The sequence below is a fragment of the Balaenoptera physalus genome (genome assembly GCF_965194825.1).
Source record: "Balaenoptera physalus genome assembly, chromosome: 11".
Lineage (NCBI taxonomy): Eukaryota > Metazoa > Chordata > Mammalia > Artiodactyla > Balaenopteridae > Balaenoptera > Balaenoptera physalus.
This window is the reverse complement of record NC_138896.1, coordinates 80287587-80308431: the sequence shown is the minus strand read 5'-3', so window position 1 is coordinate 80308431 and position 20845 is coordinate 80287587. Positions and strand designations below refer to the sequence as shown.

The 20845-nt window shown below is 37.0% G+C and overlaps 1 protein-coding gene and 1 long non-coding RNA gene across 20 annotated transcripts in view; one reads left to right on the top strand and one right to left on the bottom strand.

Annotated features, from left to right (window-relative positions):
* Positions 1-20845, top strand: part of CFAP20DC (CFAP20 domain containing) — a 303119-nt gene that overhangs the window by 117366 nt on the left and 164908 nt on the right. For all 19 annotated transcript variants that reach the window (XR_014250542.1, XR_014250543.1, XR_014250544.1 and 16 more), the window contains one exon: positions 3345-3501. Coding sequence is in view for 16 of the 19 variants with exons in the window: in XM_082412150.1 (XP_082268276.1) it covers positions 3345-3501 (157 nt within the window). In the remaining 3 variants the exon portion in view is untranslated. The remainder of the gene's footprint in view (positions 1-3344; positions 3502-20845) is intronic.
* The window catches only part of LOC309637552, a 398176-nt gene continuing 380840 nt past the window's right edge, over positions 3510-20845 (bottom strand). Inside the window, exon 3 of the long non-coding RNA XR_014250635.1 lies at positions 3510-13949. This is a non-coding gene — a long non-coding RNA (uncharacterized lncRNA). The remainder of the gene's footprint in view (positions 13950-20845) is intronic.

The following is a 20845-nucleotide window of genomic DNA, read 5'->3' as shown; positions in this document are numbered from 1 at the left end:
ATTTTTCAGCCATAAAGTGAGAAAATCCTACCATTTGCAACAACATGGATAGACCTTGATGGCATTTTATGCTAAGTGAAGTAAGTCAGATAGAGAAGGATAAGTACAGTATGATCTCACTTATATGTGGACTCTAATGAAAACAAAGCAAAACAAAAACCACCAGACTCATGAAAAAAGAGATCAGATTTGTGGTTACTAGATGTAGTGGGGGGTGGGGGTGAGGGCAGAGCAGGAATTGAAGGAAAGTAATCAAAAGGTACAAACTTCTAGTTATAAGATAAATAAACACTAGGGATGTAATGTACAGCATGGTGACTATAGTTAACACTGCTGATGAGCTATATAGGAAAGTTGTTAAGAGAGTAGATCCTGAGAGTTCTCATCACAAGGAGAAATCTTTTTTTTTTCTTTCTGTTGTATGTGTATGAGATGATGGATGTTAACTAAATCTATTGTGGTAATCATTTCACAATACATGTAAATCAAATCATCATGCTGTACACCTTAAACTTATATAGTGATGTCAATTATTTCTCAATAAAACTGTGGAAAAAAAGAGAAAAAATGGGTGTAGTAGGTAAGGGCCTGGTTTCCTGGACTTGTGCTGTTTAAAGGAGGTCGACACCAGTTCCCAAGCAGATCTGGCAGATTCTGATTGGGTCTTCAGGTGCAGCCAGCTGGAGGGTTCATCTAAGCAGAGAATAAAGGGGGAGGGTCCTGAGAAAAAATGCCCAGCACATTCCCATACCTCCCTGGGCCTGGAAGCCCTTATTAGTTGTTCAAAACGAAACTCAGATGTCACCTCCAAGCGTTTCCTAGACGTAGGAAGACTCAAAATATTTATTTCAAAAAAAAAAAGATAATTTAAAAAGCAGTTATTAACTCTAGAAATCTAAAGAAGTTGCATAAGGAAAGGAAAGGTAATCATAGAGCATCACTTGGCTCAGTTGTGTACAATATTTACATAGTCACAATAAGGTAAACACAGAATATGAATTTTAAAGAAAAGAGAGAAAGAGAAAGAATGAGAGATAATTATCTAGGGAGGATGGAGTCAGAAAAGTTAGGTGTATAACTGAGCTAAAAATCTTATCTACCATAATAGGAAGTCAGCAGATAATGTCTAAAATTGATGAATCAAGAGGTATTATTTTAAAATACAGGGAGAGGCTTCCCTGGTGGCGCAGTGGTTGAGAATCTGCCTGCCAATGCAGGGGACACGGGTTCGAGCCCTGGTCTGGGAAGATCCCACATGCCACGGAGCAATTAGGCCCGTGAGCCACAACTACTGAGCCTGCGCGTCTGGAGCCTGTGCTCCGCAACAGGAGAGGCCGCGATAGTGAGAGGCCCGCGCACCACGATGAAGAGTGGCCCCCACTCGCCACAACTAGAGAAAGCCCTCGCACAGAAACGAAGACCCAACACAGCCAAAAATAAATAAATTAATTAATAAAATAAAATACAGAGAGAAAAAAGGGTTAAGAGTTGACAGTATGATTGCATGAGTGGAAAAGTGACAAAGGGCTACATTTTGTATAAAACTTTTGTTAAGCCCGTGTCTAACACCTGATAAGCACTTAGCACCTATGGGGAAGAATGGATGAATGCCATTCCTGATAGGACAAACCAGCTGAAAGATTGGAATTGGGGCATAATGTTAAGTTTTTAAGGAATGGAACCCAAATTTGTAACAACAAAAATAATGCTAGTATAATAATGTTAATAATTAGTGTTGGATAGCTGGAAACCCCAGTACCTCCATATAACCTGGATTTTACCAAGCCATGGTGTTTCACCATATGGCATGCATACTGGATTTGTCCCTTACATTTCACTTCCTATGCTAACCTTCAAACCAGACCCTCCTCACTTCATGCTTAAATGACTGATGGAGGCTAATTGGTGCTTCTGTGCCTCAGTCTGTCTCTACTCTGCCTCAGCCTTCTTCCCAGTACCACTCTACCACCCCAGACGTTCCTGCATCAGGGTTAGTCCAGACTTCCAATACTCTACTTTTCTCACATTCGGCTTCAAGAACCACAGTGACACTTGACCCTCTGGGATCCAAGTTTCTCTTCTTGATCTTCCAGCTCCTCCAGAACCTGGCCTCACTGCCCTATCCCACATTACTTCCCACACTTCCCCAGAGCGCCGCATCCCGCTGGTCAAGCCAACCTTATTGTCACATCACACTCAATCCTACCTCCTACCTTTTATTACACCTGACTCCTTTTTCCCCGAAAGACCAGAGCATTCTCATCACCTGGGAATAAAATGTTACTGTTGAGACATCTACAAAGAAAATAATTTTACATATTTAATCAATAATTTACTGCAATCTCTTTTACTTTTCTACTATGGAAACAAGCTCAGGTTCTCCTCCATATTTTTTGTTTTGTTTTGTTTTGTTTTTCTCCTCCATATTAAAATCAATACTTCTAAATGGAATTTGACTTTTAAAATGACATTATTATTTCCTTTATCAATTAATGTATCTTTTAATTTTGATAAGTTAATAAAACAGACCTTATATAAACTGTGCTTCTAAGCAAATAATGGAGGAGCCTAATATTTTAATCAAAGCACAGACAATTTTAAATACTGCTTTTCTTTTAACTGCAAAAATTCTTTTTTCTGCTTTTGCCCTGCCATCTTATATATGTCATAATTTTTTACTAAACGATTATTTGCTCCTTTTCTTTAACTCAGTAAGACCATTTAGAGAATTTATTTCATGAAGTATTGAGGGGTCTAATTGTTTAATGGGCAGAAATTAGTCCCTGCAAGAGTACTTTAAAAACTGGCAAATACCTGGCATAATTACAAATTCTTTAGAAGAATCTATTTCTGTACAATAGGTTAATTGGTTATAAATAAACAGCAATGGCTGCAGTTTAGACCCAGCTTCTAATTTCAGTTTCATCCGTGCTTTTTTTTTTAACAAATATAAGTGGCTAATTGTGATCAAATTAGTCCTCTTGAAGGGACAATTGGCTACTTATCCTTGATTTTCAAGATTTAAGTGGTCTAATGCACCTACAATTAGCTTCCGACTAGCATACTGCCTACTGATCTAGAGTTACTTCCCTAAGTTGTCAAAGCCTTGTCTCACCATGGGAACTCTTTAGCCAGATGACCGGTGTACAGTTTAGATCATGATGATTTCTTTGGAAGAATCAAGACAATTTTTAAGAAAATCGAAGCCAAAACAGATAGATTTGCCTAAAGGGGAAAATTGCTTTGGGGCTGGTTGATCCAGACGATTGCCTCAATTCTGGACTTTGCATTTCATTTATGTGATTTTACATAGTACTTACTCCTCTTTCCCTTTTTAATTTTAGTGGTGCAATCTATGCATTGACTTGGTGGCATTTACCAGTGAAATATTCAAAGGAGCAGTTTTCCAGTCACTGGATGGAATTATTGTCTCAGCTAACTGTAAGCTACGGAAGATCTTCACTTTAAAATGCAAGCCTCAAGACACTGCTGATAAAGATGGTATGTTCAAGCTGCTATTAAGATTTTTTAGTTCTTCAATTTTTAAAAAATTAGACATGCCTTTGAACAGTAAGAGTACATGGTAGTGGTTTTTGAAAATTTATCTTACTCTAATTGTGGAAAGAACACTTAACATGAGATCTATTTCAACAAATTTTAAAGTATACAATATTTTATTGTTGACTGTAGGTACAGTGTTGTACAGCAGATCTCTAGAGCTTATTCATCTTGACTGAAATTATATTAATATATTAATTTTCTAATGATCATGTTAAAATAGAAAGATGATTGAGTTATTCCTCATATTATTTCTAAAGAGACTGGAAATAATACATTAATTACTCATTAAATAATTAATAAATATACTCTGCAGGAAACTGAGCCATCTAGAATTCATAAAGCAGCACAAACTCTCCTGCTAAGATAATCTTAAACAACTGAAAGTATTGAGAGACTACTGATGCTTCTTTTTGAGTTTCGTCTGGGATTATTTTTAACAAAATCAATTCTTCTAGAAGCCCAGGAAACAGGACTGCACATAAGATGGCAAAGGTGATTTCTTAGAAGTTTGCATGTAGACTTTAGATTTGTGCTCCATCTGGATGAGTGCCTATGAAATCCTTCTGTGTTTCATTCTGTGGAACAGGACACTGTAAATTTCATTTGATAATAAAACACAGCAATGCATTTACAGTTCCCCAAAGAGATCATAAGCCAGGAAGTATGGCCACTCATATACCACTTAAAGGCTATACAGGAAAGTGAAAGATTTCATTTTTAAAAAAATGGCACCCAGCTAATAAGAAACCTCAAAATTTATAGAAATATAGGTAAATTCTACATCAGATCATAAGAGGTAGTAAATCATAACCTAATTAATACTTTTAATAAATGTAAGGAAAAAAGTGAATCAAAAATTGGCAGATTAAATACGTTTTTATCTCTGATTTTTCCTTAAGCTGCAATAAAATTATAACATAGGAATAAAAATGGTATAAATCCACCAAAATGAAGAGGAGATAACAACATAAAAATGTTCATAAATTCTGTAAGATTGAGGAGTGACAACTGACTTAAAAGAGCAGAGAAAGCTGAAACTTTTAGGTTTACAGAGAGATTTACCAGTAAGATTCATAACATAGAACCTCAGGTGGGATAAAGAATTGGCTGTCCTAGGAGAGGGTTCAATATGATGGCATAGGAAGATACTGAACTCAGCTCCTCCCACAGACACAACAAATCTACAACTACATATGGAATAATTGTCTCAGAAAGGACCTGAAAACTGGATAAATAGAGTCTTCCACAACAAAGGGTTAAAGGACAGCATCAAGACAGGTAGGAGAGGCAGAGATAAGTGTGCGCAAGGGAAAAAAACCACACCCCAGCCACAGCAATCCACAAATGGGAGCGATCACAAGGGTATGGATCTTTTCCCTGAGGAGAAGGATATTTGAGCTCCACATCAGGCACCCCAACTGCTAGGTCCTACACAAGAGAGACAAGACTCCAAAACACCTGGCTTTGAAAACCAATGGGGAATATGTCCAGGAAAACTATAGAACTGCAGGGATCAGAAACCCACTCTTAAAGGGTTCACATGCAGACCCACCAGACCCAAAAACCAGTTGACCCACAGGACACAAACACCAGTTGAAAAGCACATGGATCATAGGTGAAGGGGTCCTACTTACTAATCTCGAAGCATCTGCTGGAGAGGCAGGAACCAGTTGGGACACTCTCCCAGGACTGAAACACTGGCAGTAGAGCTTTTTGCAATCTTGGGCTAGTTTGTAATGTCAGTGCTGGCAAGCACCATTTTGGAATTCTCCCTCTAACCTATTATGCCAGTGGGCCCACCCTGCTGGGAACCCCACCCTTAGGGCTGTGCCTTGGCTGGGCACTGCAGCCAGTCTGGGGACCAGCCCCACCCACCAGTGTACCACCGCAACTCCAAAACTAGAAGGCACACACAGTCCACATAGGGAGGCAGCCATTGAATGCTTGGCTCTGGTGGCCAAGCAGGATTGTGCTTCTGACCCCCACAGGACATGTCCTAAATAAGACCACTCCTTCAAGACTGGGAGAGATAGCTGATTCACCTGATAAGTAGAAACAAACAGAGAATAAAGCAAAATAAGGAGACAGAGGAATATGTTCCAATTGAAAGAATAAGATAAAACCTCAGAAAAAGAAATAAATGAAACAGAGATAAGAAGTCTCCTGACAAAGAGTTCAACGATGATCATAAAGTTGCTTATCAAACTTGGAAGAAGAATGAATCAACACAGTGAGAACTTCAACAGAGAGAAAGTATAAGAAAGTACCAAAGAGAATTAGTAACTGAACTGAAAATTACACTAGAGGGGTTCAACAGCAGACTGGATGAGATAGCAGAATGAATCAGTAAGCTTAAGACAAAGCAATGAAAATCACTCAGACAGACCAGCAAAATGAGAAGAGAATTTTAAAAGTGAAGATACCTTAAGGGACCTTTGGAACAACTTCAAGTGAAATAACATTCGCATTATAGTGATCCCAGAAGGAGAAGAGAGAGAGAAAGAGCCAAAACAATTATTTGAAGAAATAGTGGCTGAAAACTTCCCTAATATGGGGAAGGAAATAGACATCCAGGTCCAGGAAGCATAGAGTTCCAAATAAGATGAACCCAAAGAGACACACACACCAAGACACATTATAATTAAAATGGTAAAAGTTAAGGATAAAGAGAGAGTCCTAAAAGCAGCAAGAGAAAAACAACTCGTTACATACTAAAGCCCACAAGGCTATTAGGAGATTTTTTAGCATAAACTGTACAGGCCAGAAGAGAGTGGCTTGACATATTCAAAGTGCTAAAAGGAAAAAAAGTCCAACCGAGAATTCTGAACAAGGTTATCATTCAGAATTGAAGGAGAGAGTAAGAGTTTCCAAGATAAACAAAAGCTAAAAGAATTCATCAACACTAAGCCAGCCCTAGAAGAAATATCAAAGGGACTTCTTTAAGCTGAATAAAAAGTAGCACTAATTAATAATAAGAAAATGTATGAAAGTAAAAGTCTCACTAAGAAAAGGTAGATATATAATAAAGGTAGTGGATCAATCACTTACAAAGCAACCATGAAGGTTAAAAGACCAAAATGGTAAAATTAACTAAAATTACGATAATTAGTTAAGGGAAGCATGCAAAAAGATGTCATCAAAAGTACAAAACATGGGGAGGGGTAGTAAAAAGATAAAGCTGTGGAATGTGTTCAAAATTAAGCTGTCACCAACTTAAAACTGGCTACAGTTTACATAGGATGCTGTATGTGAACCTCACAGTAACCACATACACAAAAACTTTATAGCAAATACACAAAAGAAAATGAGAAATGAATCTAAACATAATACTAAGGAAAACCATTGAGACACAAAGGAAGAGAGAAAGAGAAGAAGAAAGAAACAGAGAGGAACTACAAAAAGAGCCATCTTCTCAATAAACACAGAAAAAGCATTTGATAAAATTCAACATTTATTTATGATAAAAACTCTCAACAGAGTGGGTATGGAGGGAACTACCTCAACATAATAAAAACCATGTATGACAAGCCCACACCTAACATCATACTCAACAGTGAAAAGATGAAATCTTTTCCTCTAAGATTAAGAACAAGACAGGGGTGCCCACTCTCACCACTTTTATTCAACATAGTATTGGAAGTCCTATCAAGACCAGTTAGGCAAGAAAAAAAAATAAAAGGCATCCAGATTGGAAAGGAATAAGTTAAACTGTCACTATTTGCAGAAGACATGATATGATATGTAGAAAACCCTAAAGACTTCTCCAGAAAAAATGGTGGAATGAATTTAGTAAAGTCACAAGAAACAAAATCAATATACAGAAATTTGTGGTACTTCTATACACTAATAATGATCTATCAGAAAGAGAAATTAAGGAAACAATCCCTTTTTACAGTTGCATCAAAAGGAATAAAACACCTACTAATAAGTTTAACCAAGGAGGTAAAAGATCTGAATACTAAAAACTATAAGACACTGATGAAAGAAATTAGAGAAGACACAAATAAATGAAAAGATATTCTGTGTTCATGGATTGGAAGAATTAATATTGTTAAAAAGTTCATACTACCCAAAGCAATCTGGAGATTCAGTGCAATCCTTATCAAAATTTCAATAGCATATTTCACAGAACTAGACCAAATAATTCTAAAATTTGTATGGACCACAGAAGATTTCAAATAGCCAGAACAATCTTGAGAAAGAAGGACAAAGCTGGAGGTATCATGCTTCCTGATTTCAAGCTCGACTGCAAAGCTCTAGTAATCAAAACAGTATGGTACTACCATAAGAACAGATACACAGATCAGTGAAGCAGAATTGAGAGCCCAGAAATAAACCCACACATATGTGGACAATTAATTTACAACAAAGGAGCAAAGAACATACAGTGGAGAAAGGATAGTCTCTTCAGTGAATGGTGTTGGGAAAACTGGATAGCCACATGCAAAATGTAACTAGACCACTATTTTACACCATACATTAAAGTTAACTCAAAATGGATTAAAGACTTGAATGTAAGACCTGAATCCATAAAATTCCTAGAAGAAAACACAGTAACCTCATTGACATTGTTCTTAGTGATGTTTTTGTGGAACTGACTCCAAAGGCAAGGGAAACAAAAGCAAAAATAAACAAATGGAACTACATCAAGCTAACAAGCTTCTGCACAGCAAAGGAAATCATCATCTAAATAAAAGGCACCCTACTGAATGGGAGGAGATATTTGCAAATCATATATCCAGTAAGTGGTTAATGTCCAAAATATGTAAAGAATACAGACAAGGGACTTCCCTGGTGTTGCAGTGGTTAAGAATCCGCCTGCCAATGCAGGGGACACGGGTTTGATCCCTGGTCCAGGAAAATCCCACATGCTGTGGAGCATCTAAGCCTGTGTGCCACAACTACTGAGCCTGTGCTCTGGAGCCCACAAGTCACAACTACTGAGCCCACACACCCTAGAGCCCACGTGCTGCAACTACTGAGCCTGCATGCTGCAGCTACTGAAGCCCACACACCTAGAGCCTATGCTCTGCAACAAGAGAAGCCACCACAAGGAAAAGCCAGCACACCACAATGAAGACACAACACAGCCAAAAAAAAAAAAAAAAAAGAATACAGACAACAACAACAAACCTGATTAAAAAATGGGCAGAGGGTCTGAATAAACATTTTTCCAAAGAAGACATACAGATGGCCAACAGACACATGAGAAGATGTTCAGCATCACTAATTATTAGGGAAATGCAAATCAAAACAACAATGAGATATCACCTCACATCTGTAAGACTGACTGTTATCAAAAAGACAAGAAATAACAAATGTTGGAAGGGATGTGGAGAAAAAGGAACCCTCATACACTGTTGGTGGGACTGTAAATCAGTGAAGCCACTATGGAGACCAGCATGGAGATTCCTCAAATAATTAAGAAGAGAACTACCATATGATCTAGATATTTCGCTTCTGGGTATTTATCTGAAGAAAACAAAAACATTAAGATGTATGCATCCCTGTGTTCATTGCAGCATTATTTACAGTAGCCAAGATATGGAAACAGCCTAAGTGTCTATTGATGGATGGTATATAAACACAGTGGAATTCTACTCAGCCACAAAAAAAGAACAAAATCCTGCCACTTGCAACAACTGGATGAACCTTGAAGGTATTATGCTAAGTGAAATAAGTCAGATGGAGAAAGACAAATACTGTATGATTTCACTTATATGGGGAATCTAAAAAAACAAAACAAATGAGCAAACAAAATAAAACAAAAACAAACTCCTAGATACAGAGATCAGATTGATAATTACCACAGCGGAAGAGGTTGGGGGAGTGGGCAAAATGGGTGAAGGGGGTCAACTCTATAGTGAAGGGGGTAAGTAGACTTGTGGTAGTGATCACTTTATAGTGTATACAGATGTCAAATTACAATGCTGTACCCTTGAAACATATCTTTTTTTTTAAATAAACTATAACAATATTAACACAGCCAACATGTTAAAAAAAAAAAAGAAAAAAGAACTGTCAGCCCTAGGTACTGCTATAGGCAGGGATAAAGGGTATGGCTAAAAACAGGTAGATTGGTTAGAATTCTGTATCGGTTACTATAGGACCCCAGATCCCCTCTCCAACTCCATACAACCATGCAACAGGACCTTTATCCTCTAGAGACACTAAAGTAGAGTGCCTGAACTCAGGTACATCGAATATATGGTAGATAGACACCAAAACTAATAGGAAGAAGTAAATAGATAAGTTAGGAATAGATACATGTTCTTCTCAGAGTTAAGAAAAGATAATGCATCTATAAAATAATAATTTTTCCTGCTTTACTCCAGTAAACATTTTATTGAAGTATATTATATTATAAACTTTTATATACATATAGAAACATTTATAAATTGTAGGCATACAGCATGAGGAATTACCATAAAGTGAGCACATTTGTTAACCACCACCCAGATCAAGAAATAGAACATTACAAGCAGCCTAGAAGCCCTCTTTATGTCCCATCCCAATCATAACCGTCTTCCTTCCTCTGAGAGGTAACTCTGTCCTTACCTCTAACACCACATACTAATTTTACCTACTTTTGAACTTTATATAAATGGAATCATATGGTACATACTCTTTCATAAATACATTCTTCCCAGTACACATAGAGATTCATCTATGTTGGTGCTGATCTTCAGTACTGTATAGTATGCCATTGCATGTATATTCCACAATTAATTTTTCCATTTTAGGCTATTTCCAGTAGTGCTGCTTGAATCATTCTACATTTCTCTTGGAGCATCTATGTAGGCATTTCTTTGGCTATTTAGTAAGGAGCTGAATGAATACATACTTAAACGTTCTTAATTTCAGTTATTATTTTTTTGATTCTAGAATTTTATTACATTCTTTTTTATAGTTTCCATTCCTCAACTAAAATTCTTTATTTTGTTATCTAATTCCTGAAATATATTAATCAGAGTTATTTTAAAGGCCATGGCTCATAATTCCAATACCTGACTCTCCTGTGGGTCTGTTTCTATTGCCTGTTTTAGTCTTGGTGTTGTCTCCTGGTATGCCTGGTAAGTTTCAAGTGAATGTTGGACACTTGAAATCAAAAACTATAGAGTTATTTTGAGACTTTGTATTGTATTGTCTTCCTCTAGAGATGTAAAACCAAAAATATAAAATAAAAAGGAAGATGTTCAAAAAACTGAAAATAGGATGGAAATGTTAAGAATATTAGAAGTTAGTCCAAGAGGTTAACCATCAGAATAATAGGATTCCAAGATGAGAGACTAGAGAAAACAGAAAGGATGAAATATAAGATTTCCCAAAATTGAAGGCCAGATATTTTCAGTTGACATAATTCATCAAAAAAAGACTCACTATTGTGTAATTTCAGAACAAGAGGGGGAAAAAAAAAAAGATCTTTTAAGCTTCCAGGATTTTTTTAAATACATACAGTGGTTACATACAAAGGGTTATAAATAAGAATGATGTCTGACTTTATACAGCAACCTTAAATGGTAGAAGACCTTGAAAGTATATCTTCAGAAGCCAAAGGGAAATTATTTAGAAAAATTATTATTTAGAATTCTACACCCATCCAGTCTATCAATTAAATGAGTATAGAATGAAGATATTAGCAGACATGCAAAGTCTCAAAAATTTATTTACATCCTTTCTCAGAAAAGATCCAGAAGACATTCTCCACAAAAATTAAGGAATAAATCAAGAAAAAGGCATATAGGGGACCCAGAAATAGAAGATTTCATCCAATAGAAAAGCAAAGCAAATTTTCAGAATTATGGTTAAAGGAATTCAAGGCATGACACTTATAAAACACATCTACAGAACAGTCAGTACATATTTTAGCAGAAAAAAATGGGGCTTCCAAGAGGAAAGTCTTCAGGAAAAGAATGTATCTGATAGAGTATGGTGTGTTTGAAAATGGAAAACAAAATCAATTGTGATTTTACAGTGCTGATGGGGAGTTTGGGAAGAATTAATGTTAGGAATGTAGAAAAACCCATGACAAAACAAAACAGTGATGAACTACAAGGGGAAAAAAATGCACAAGAAAAGACATGTAATCATAGTATATCATGTGGCTAAGATATGCACAACATTTTTTTTAACATCTTTATTGGAGTATAATAGCTTTACAATGGTGTGTTAGTTTCTGCTGTATAACAAAGTGAATCAGCTATACGTATACATATATCTCCATATCTCCTCCCTCTTGCATCTCCCTCCCACCCTCCCTATCCCAGCCCTCTAGGTGGTCACAAGCACTGAGCTGATCTCCCTGTGCTATGCAGCTGCTTCCCACTAGCTATCTCTTTTACACGTGGTAGTGTATATATGTCAGTGCCACTCTCTCACTTTGTCCCAGCTTACCCTTCCCCCTCCCTGTGTCCTCAAGTCCACTCTCTACGCCTGCGTCTTTATTCCCATCCTGTCCCTAGGTTCTTCAGAACCTTTTTTTTTTTTAGATTCCATATATAGGTGTTAGCATACGGTATTTGTTTTTCTCTTTCTGACTTACTTCACTCTGTATGACAGGCTCTAGGTCCACCCACCTCACTACAAATAACTCGATTTCATTCCTTTTTATGGCTGAGTAATATTCCATTGTATATATGTGCCACATTTTCTTTATCCATTCATCTGTCGATGGACACTTAGGTTACTTCCATGTCAAAAAGACAACCCTCAGAATGGGAGAAAATATTTGCAAATGAAGCAACTTATAAAGGATTAATCTCCAAAATATACAAGCAGCTCAGGCAGCTCAATATCAAAAAAACAAACAACCCAATCCAAAAATGGGCAGAAGACCTAAATAGATATTTCTCCAAAGAAGATATACAGATTGCCAACAAACACATGAAAAGATGCTCAACATCACTAATCATTAGAGAAATGCAAATCAAAACTACAAGGAGGTATCACCTCACACCGGTCAGAATGGCCATCATCAAAAAATCCACAACATTTTTCTAAACAGATTTATTTTTTAGAGAATTTTTAGATTTACAGCAAAATTGAGTGGAAAGGACAGAGGGTTTCCACATGTTCTTTGTTCCCACGCGTGCAGTCTCTCCAGCTATGACCACCCATACCAGAGTGGTACATTCCTTACACTTGAACCTACACTGACACATCATTGTCACCCAATGTCCATAGTTTACATTAGGGTTCACTCAGTGTTGTACATTCTGTGGGTTTTGACAAATGAATAATGACATGTATCCACAATTACAGCATCATACAGAATAGTTTCATTGCCCTAAAAGTCTTCTGTGCTCTACCTGTTCATCCTTCCCTCCCCATTAGTGCCTGGCAACCGTTGATCTTTGTACTGTCTCCATAGTTTTGGCTTTTCCAGAATGTCGCATAGTTGGAATCATGTAGCATGTAGCTTTCAGATTGACTTTTTCACTTAGTAATATGCATTTAAGGTTCCTGCGTGTCTTTTCATAGTTTTATAGCTCATTTCATTTTAGTGCTGAATAATATTCCATTGTCTGGATATACCACAGTTTACTTATCCATTCATCTCCTGAAGGATATATTGGTTGCTTCCACATTTTGGCAATTATAAATAAAACTGCTATAAACATTCTTGTGTAGGTTTTCGGTATGGACATAAATTTTCAACTCATTTGGGTCAATACCAAAGAGCACGATTGCTGGTTCCTATGTTAAGAGTATGTTTAGTTTTGTAAGAAACTGGCAAACTGTCTTCCAAAGCAGCTATAACATTTTGTTATTCCACCAGCAATGAATGAGAGTCCCTGTTGTTCCACATCCTTGCCCGCATTTGGTGTTGTCAGTGTTTTGGATTTCTGCCATTTTAAGATGTACAATGGCATGATTTTTTTACACAGTCTTAATAATTAAAACACTGAATAATAACTTATCCCAAAATTATGTAAAATCATGTTGGGGGGATGTGGGGAAGAAAGAGAGGACGTATTATAGTGGCTTAATAATGCTGAATTTTCTTTTTCCAAAATAGGAAATCAGAGATATCATCTAAAACTATTAAGTGCAGAAATGGCAATATAAGGGTACCATTTATAAATATGGAAGTAAATACCAGAAGATTTAGCACATATAAATGAAAGGCTTGGAAATAGTTGTCTCTGCATTGCAGGACTGGTGGATGTGTGAGGTGGGAGGGCAGCAATTAGGGCATGATGGTATGATGGTTTTTTTCTCATAATTTTATAGTACTACTTGATTTTTTTTAAATAAATTTATTTATTTATTTTTGGCTGCATTGGGTCTTCATTGCTGCACGTGGGCTTTTCTCTAGTTGTGGAGAGTGGGGGCTTCTCATTGTGGTGGCTTCTCTTGTTGCGGAGCATGGGCTCTAGGCATGCCAGCTTCAGTAGTTGTGGCACGTGGGCCCAGTAGTTGTGGCTCACGAGCTCTAGAGCGCAGGCTCAGTAGTTGCAGTGCCTGGGCTTAGTTGCTCTGTGGCATGTGGGATCTTCCCGCACCAGGGATCGAACCCTTGTCCCCTGCATTGGCAGGCGGATTCTTAACCACTGCACCACCAGGAAAGTCCCGTACTACCTGAATTTTTGAACAATATATGTGTATTTTGTTTGATAAGTAGATTTTAAGTGAATGGATAATCTATAAATATTTCCAAAGAACAAGAATTGGCGTAATTTCTTTCATGTTTTCAGAAGGCCTGAAAAGAAGCCTTATGAATGTGGCATCTCAGATCACCTGAAAGGCTCTGAACAGACTTGGGGAAGTATGCTGTGCTTCAGGGTACTGTGGAGTATAACCCCATTTAGCTGCCAGTATTTAACCTTGTGCAAATACTGACCCTATCTCTGTGCTTCAGTTCCCTCATTAGTAAAATGAGGATAATAATTGTTCCCTTGTTATATAAATATTATTATTATAGTCTCAGTGAAAGTATAATGTATGTAAATCAAGTACATCTTGGAGAAATTAAATTGATATTGTAGAGCCTAAAGATTTCGATTAATATTTCCACAGTCTATTGCTTTGATCATGTACTAAGTTTGTGGTTTTGTTTGAGTTTTGAATATCTCTGTGCTTTGTTTGCTCAATAATTGCTATAAGGTTGTGGTAAAGATACAATCAAATACAAAATATATATGAAAAGACATAAACTATAATATAGTGTGTAGATGCTAAACATTTGTCTGCCTTCTACACATCAGGCACTGGGATGAGCACAGCCCCTGCTTCAAGGAGCTCAGGGTCTCACAGGGAAACTTACATGTATGTGTAATTTATAGAACCTGGTGGAAATTTGTCTAAGGGGCTTGACAGACAGTGAGGGAAGAGGCTGGAGCACTGACCATTTACTGGAGAGAGCCACTTGGTGGGGCGCTTGGATTTCACAGATCTGTCAGGTTAAGAAAAACTTGAGGACTTAGCACAGTGATGACAACTTTTGAATTTGCCAAATCAGTGCATTAAAACAGGCAAACAAATAAGAAAAGCTACAGTTATTCTGATTGTTTCACTAAATGCAAGGACATTTACACATACACACGTGAGAAGTTCTAAATTTCAGAATAAAGGCTCACATTTTCACCACAGACCAGTGAATATGACTTCGTGGATCAGTATCTATCTATATACCAGTGTCTGGTCTATAGTTACCTAGAGGAATAAACTTTCCAAGCTGCCTGCTAAAATAAAAACAAAAATTTTCCAGGTTATGAAAGTGGACAATGAGAAGATAAAGCATTTCAGGCAGAGGAAAGAGCATATATGTATAAAGGCCTAGCATTATGAAAGGATCCGATGTGTTCAAGGAACGGGGAGTTCAGTATGGTACATGGCAGAGGTGGGAGGTATGGTGTAATATAATATTGCATTATTAGGCTTCATACTTTGGGTGACATAAAAATGTAGAACAGGCTCCTGTCCTCAGAGTTCACTGTGTAATTATAGACACTAGAAAAGTTAACAATTTAAGAGTTCATTCTGAAGACAGTTAGATAAAAAAGGACAAAGGATTATACAGTATGGGGCAAACTGAGTGTCCCTGGTCAAGGAGGTTGGCAGCAGAAGTAATAATCGTGATGATGATGATGATAGAAGCAGTGGCTGTTATAAGCACTTTACATATATGAACTTAGATTACATTAATGTTTATAACAACTCTACAAGACGGATAGTACTACTATCCCCATTTTATAGATAGGGAAACTGAGGCACAGAGAGGTCAGGATGTGTGCCCAGTGTCACATAACTGCTAAGTAGTAGAGGCAGGATTTAAACCCTGGCAGTCGGACTCCAGAATTTATACTCTTAATTACTACAGCACACTGCCTCTCATGGAAGGATAGAAAAGAGGGAAAATTTTAAAAGGAAATATACAAGCGATGCCACGTAATAAGAACTAGAGGATTTGGTAACTGGCTGTGTTGAGGGTATCTGTGTTACAATAAGTGATGAATGTCCCTTTGTCTTTCTTACTGAAAGAGAGGAGTCATTCTATTCTGCAGAAACAGATTAGTCAGTCATAGTGTTGAGACTTTTATCCAAGGAAACTTTTTTATGTGTTTCTTACATTCCATTCTCAGGTTCAGTTTTAAAATATTATATTAAATGCGTACTTAAGCTCAGTACTGTGTGGTCCTTGGCTTATTTAAACTGCTACCATTTCACTCTAGGACCTCTCAAACTCACCGGAGCTAGGAAATGTTGCCTAATTCCCTTGCTGTTCTCTGTTACACAGTGGGATATAATAGAAAGTGAGTTATTGGAACCCTAAAATGACAATTAACCAGTTTTTTAGTTGCCCAGAGGAATGACTTTCGCTGGACAAGTAGTAAAGCATGCTAACTCAATTTAGTTTATTACTTTTATGGTTCCCAAGGGGACATGGACTGGCATTTGCATGACTGAATTATTGATTAACTTGTATCATTCTGCATTTTTTAAAAAACACAATATATGTGTAGATAGATAAGAGAAAGACAAGGGAGAGAAAAGAGAAGAGATGAGAGAAGAGAACAAGTGATGACCCATTAAGCACGAACTGATGCTATGCCAATGACAGTTTTACACATCTCCTGACTCCCCAGTCTGCCCAGTTCATTGTTCTCTCTAAAAGATCAGGACTGGGGAGTATGTGTTCTGTGTTTAGAAATGCAAGAAGAGAAGAATTAAAACTATGATTTAAGACTGAGAGCACTTTGAGGGCATAGACTAGATCTCCACTGTTTTTTTTTTTTGGATCTCCACATTTTTATCTCTAGCACATGAGCTGGCACCAGTAACCTGTCATAAATGTTTGATGAATTAATGAAGTAAAGGCTAGCTAATTGTTTGTTCAATTATCCATTCATTTACTATCTCTATACAATAAACCTTTATTGGGTGTCTAACAATGTGAAGAAAATCATCCGTTCAGAGGCCACAGAAAAAATTAGAAATACTGTTGTCTTTCCTTGGTAGACTCATTGATCAGGAAAGGGCCCTAGAGATCCTCTGATGTCTTGCCTTGATAGACTCATTGATCAGGAAAAGGCCCTAGAGATTATCTAATCCAATGTCTTAATTATACAGATAAGGAAAACAAGGCCCATGGAAATGAGGCATCTTGGCCGAGGGTACAGAAGGTGGAACTCGACGCCAAGCCTCTGACTGTCCTTTCCTCAGTGCTACACAAGTTTACCTTCCACAATAAGTGCAATGATTTAGTGTTTTAAATAATTAACATTCTTGAGTTTTTTTCCCACCTCTTTGCTCACCTCCAGGTCAGGTGAGTGCACATCATATCCGAATCTTGTCAGTTTAAGGCTACATTCCCACTCCTTCCCAAAGAGGAGCTGAACTCAAAATACCCTTGCCTAGCAAACCACCCCAGGGGAAGTAAAGGGGATAAGATCTCAGCATAGCAGAGGTGCCCAGCAGCCAACAGTAGATCCCACAGAAATGGGTCATGAATATCTGTATATCAAGACTCAATTATTCTGATTGAAATACATATTTTATAATTAAGTAATATGAATATTATTTATAATAAAACATTATTTCTCAAAACTTCTAAGGACAACAATTTCATTTTACAATACCATCCAAATAATTAAATACCTAGGAATAAATTTAATCAAGGACGTAAGGACTTGTACACTGAAAACTATGAAACATTGCTAAAAGAAATTAAAGAAGACCTACATAAATGGAAAGATATCACACATTCATGCATTGGAAGACATGATATTGTTAAGATTTTCAATATTACCTAAAAAGATCTAGAGATTAAATTCAATCTCTCTCAACATTTCAATGGCCTTTTTTGCAGAAATGGAAAAACTAATCCTCAAACTCATATGGCATTGCAAGAGGACCTGAATACCCAAAAATTCTTGAAAAAGAAGAAAAAAGTTGGAGGAGTCACACTTCTCAATTTCAAAACTTACCTCAGGGGGCTTCCCTGGTGGCACAGTGGTTGAGAATCTGCCTGCTACTGCAGGGGACATGGGTTCGAGCCCTGGTCTGGGAAGATCCCACATACCAAGGAGTAACTAGGCCCGTGAGCCACAAATTACTGAGCCTGCGCGTCTGGAGCCTGTGCTCTGCAACAAGAGAGGCCACGACAGTGAGAGGCCAGCGCACCGCGATGAAGAGTGGCCCCCGCTTGCCGCAACTAGAGAAAGCCCTCGCACAGAAACGAAGACCCAACACAGCCATAAATAAATAAATTAATTAATTAATTAAAAAAAAAAAAAAAAAAAAAAACTTACCTCAGTGTTACAGAAATCAAAGGAGTTTGCTGTTAGGACTGACATATAGACCAATGGAACAGAGTTAAGTCCAGAAATAAATTTATACATCTGATTTTGACAAGGATGCCAAGAGCATTCAATGGGGAGAGAATAGTCTCTTCAACAAACGGTTCTGGGACAGTTACGTATCCACGTCCAAAAGAATGAAGTTGGAACCCTACTTCACACAATATATAAAAATTGACTCAAAATGGATCAGTGACTTAAATGTAAGAGGTTAAACCATTAAAGTCTTGGAAAAAAATAGAGATAAATCTTCATGACCTTGGTTTTGACAATAGATTCTTAGATATGATACCAAAAGCATAGCAACAAAATTTTCAAAATAGATAAATTATACTTTATCAAAATTAAAAATTTTGTGTATCAAATGACATTATCAAGAAAGTGAAAAGACAGCCTACAGAATGGGAGAAAATATTTGTAAATCATATATCTGATAGAATATATATTCTGCTTCTTAAATAGAGTGTATATATATATTCTGATGTATTCTAGTATCTGGAATATATAACACAACAACAAAATGACAACCCAATTTTTTAACATGGTCAAAAGACTTAAATATATCTCCGAAAGAGATATACAAAAGAAGATAATACAAATGTCAGGCAACAAACATAAGATGCTAAACATCATTGGTCATTAGGGAAATACAAATTAAAACCACAGTGAGTTACCACTTTACACCCACTAAGACGGCTATAATTTTTTAATGGAAAGTAAGTGTTAGCAAGTGTGGAGAGAAATTGGAACCTTCATACATTGCTGATGGGAATGCAGAACTGTTGTCCCAGTGTGGAAAACATTTTGGCAGTTCCTTAAAAAGTTAAACACAGAATTGCCATTTGACCCTGCAATTCCACTCCTAAGTATATACCCCACAAAATGGAAAACATGTACATGCATGTTTATAACAGCATTATCTATGATAACCAAAATGTGGAAACAGCCCACATGTCCATCAGTGGATGAATGGTTTAACAAAATTTGGTAAGTACTATTCACACAGACACAAAAGGACACGTATTGTTTGATTCCATTTATATGAAATATCCAGAATAGATAAATCCATAGAGACAAGATTGTAGATTTGTGGCTGCCACGGACTGGGGACCAGAGAGAATGGGGAGATATGGGTTAATGGGTAAGTACATTGTAAGTATACTATATGCCACTGAATCTTTTATCTTAAAATGCTTAATTTTATGTTAAAATGAATTTCTCCTCATTTTTTTAAAAAAAGCTTCAATGGAGTGATTCATTCAAGATAGCCAAGTTTTTGTGTAGTTCCTTTAAACATCAAAACCTTTTATTATTAAAAACAAAACAAAAACACACATACTAAGATGTGCTGGTTTTGTCACCATTGTAATGAAATAATTTACATAAGTATTTGTCTATTATTAATAGTAAACATTTATATAGCACTTGCTATGTACCAGGCACTATTCTTATCCTCTTGTATACATTAAGCTCATTTAATCGTCACAGTAACCCTATGAGGAAAGTGTTATTTTTATATCCATGTTTCACAGATAAGGAGAGCAGGGCACAGCAAGGTAAATTACAATGCTAGGATCACCCAACCACTTGGTAGAGCCAGAATGTGAACCCAAGATGCCTTGCTCCAGAACCTGTGCTTTTAACCACAATGATATACTGCTTCTTAAAAATCTTTCCGCACTTACACAGTAAACTCCATAAAGCAGGGATTTGAATCCATGCCAGGCCCAGAGAAAATCTGATAGTTATATGCTAAGTGAATGAATGAACAAGCAAAAAATGAACCAACTTTGTACCAAAATTGTTATAGATTAAATGTGTCCCCCTAGAATTTATATGTGCCCTAATAAAAGAGATCCCAGAAAGCTCCCTCTCCCTTTCCACCAGGTGAGGTTTTAGCAGGAAGCCATCTAGGAGCCAGGAATAGGACCCTCATCAGACATCAGGTCTGCTGGTGCCTTGATCTTGGGCTTCTCGGCCCCTAGAACTATGAGAAATAAATGTGTTATTTATAAGCCACTCAGTCTGCAGTATTCTGTTATAGCAGCCCAAACAAAAACAAATATCCTGGCAGTTAGAAACTTTTATGTTTTCTGCTTGGCTCTCACTGGTGTTTCAGAGAGGTGAGATTTGATATAAGTAAGGCACTGTGCTAGGCACTGCAGATAGGTAAGATGAATATAGCTGAGTCCAGGATCAGTGAACTATTACAAATTTGGTACTTAGTTAAACTGCAATGAATTATGAGTAGCCTTAAGTGGAAACAGGTCTATAAATCTCACTATTTTGTAAGGCATTTCCCCCCAGTAAAATGGGGATGATGGTTTTTAATGCATAAAGTGCTGTATATATGTATTTAAATTGAGGACTTAATTTTTAAAGCTAGTTAAGATCTTCATCAAGGGTATTAAACATCTATAGAATGGTTCATTTTATTATGACTTTATGGCCAAAGAAAGGAGAACAGGGTTAAAAAGTCACTC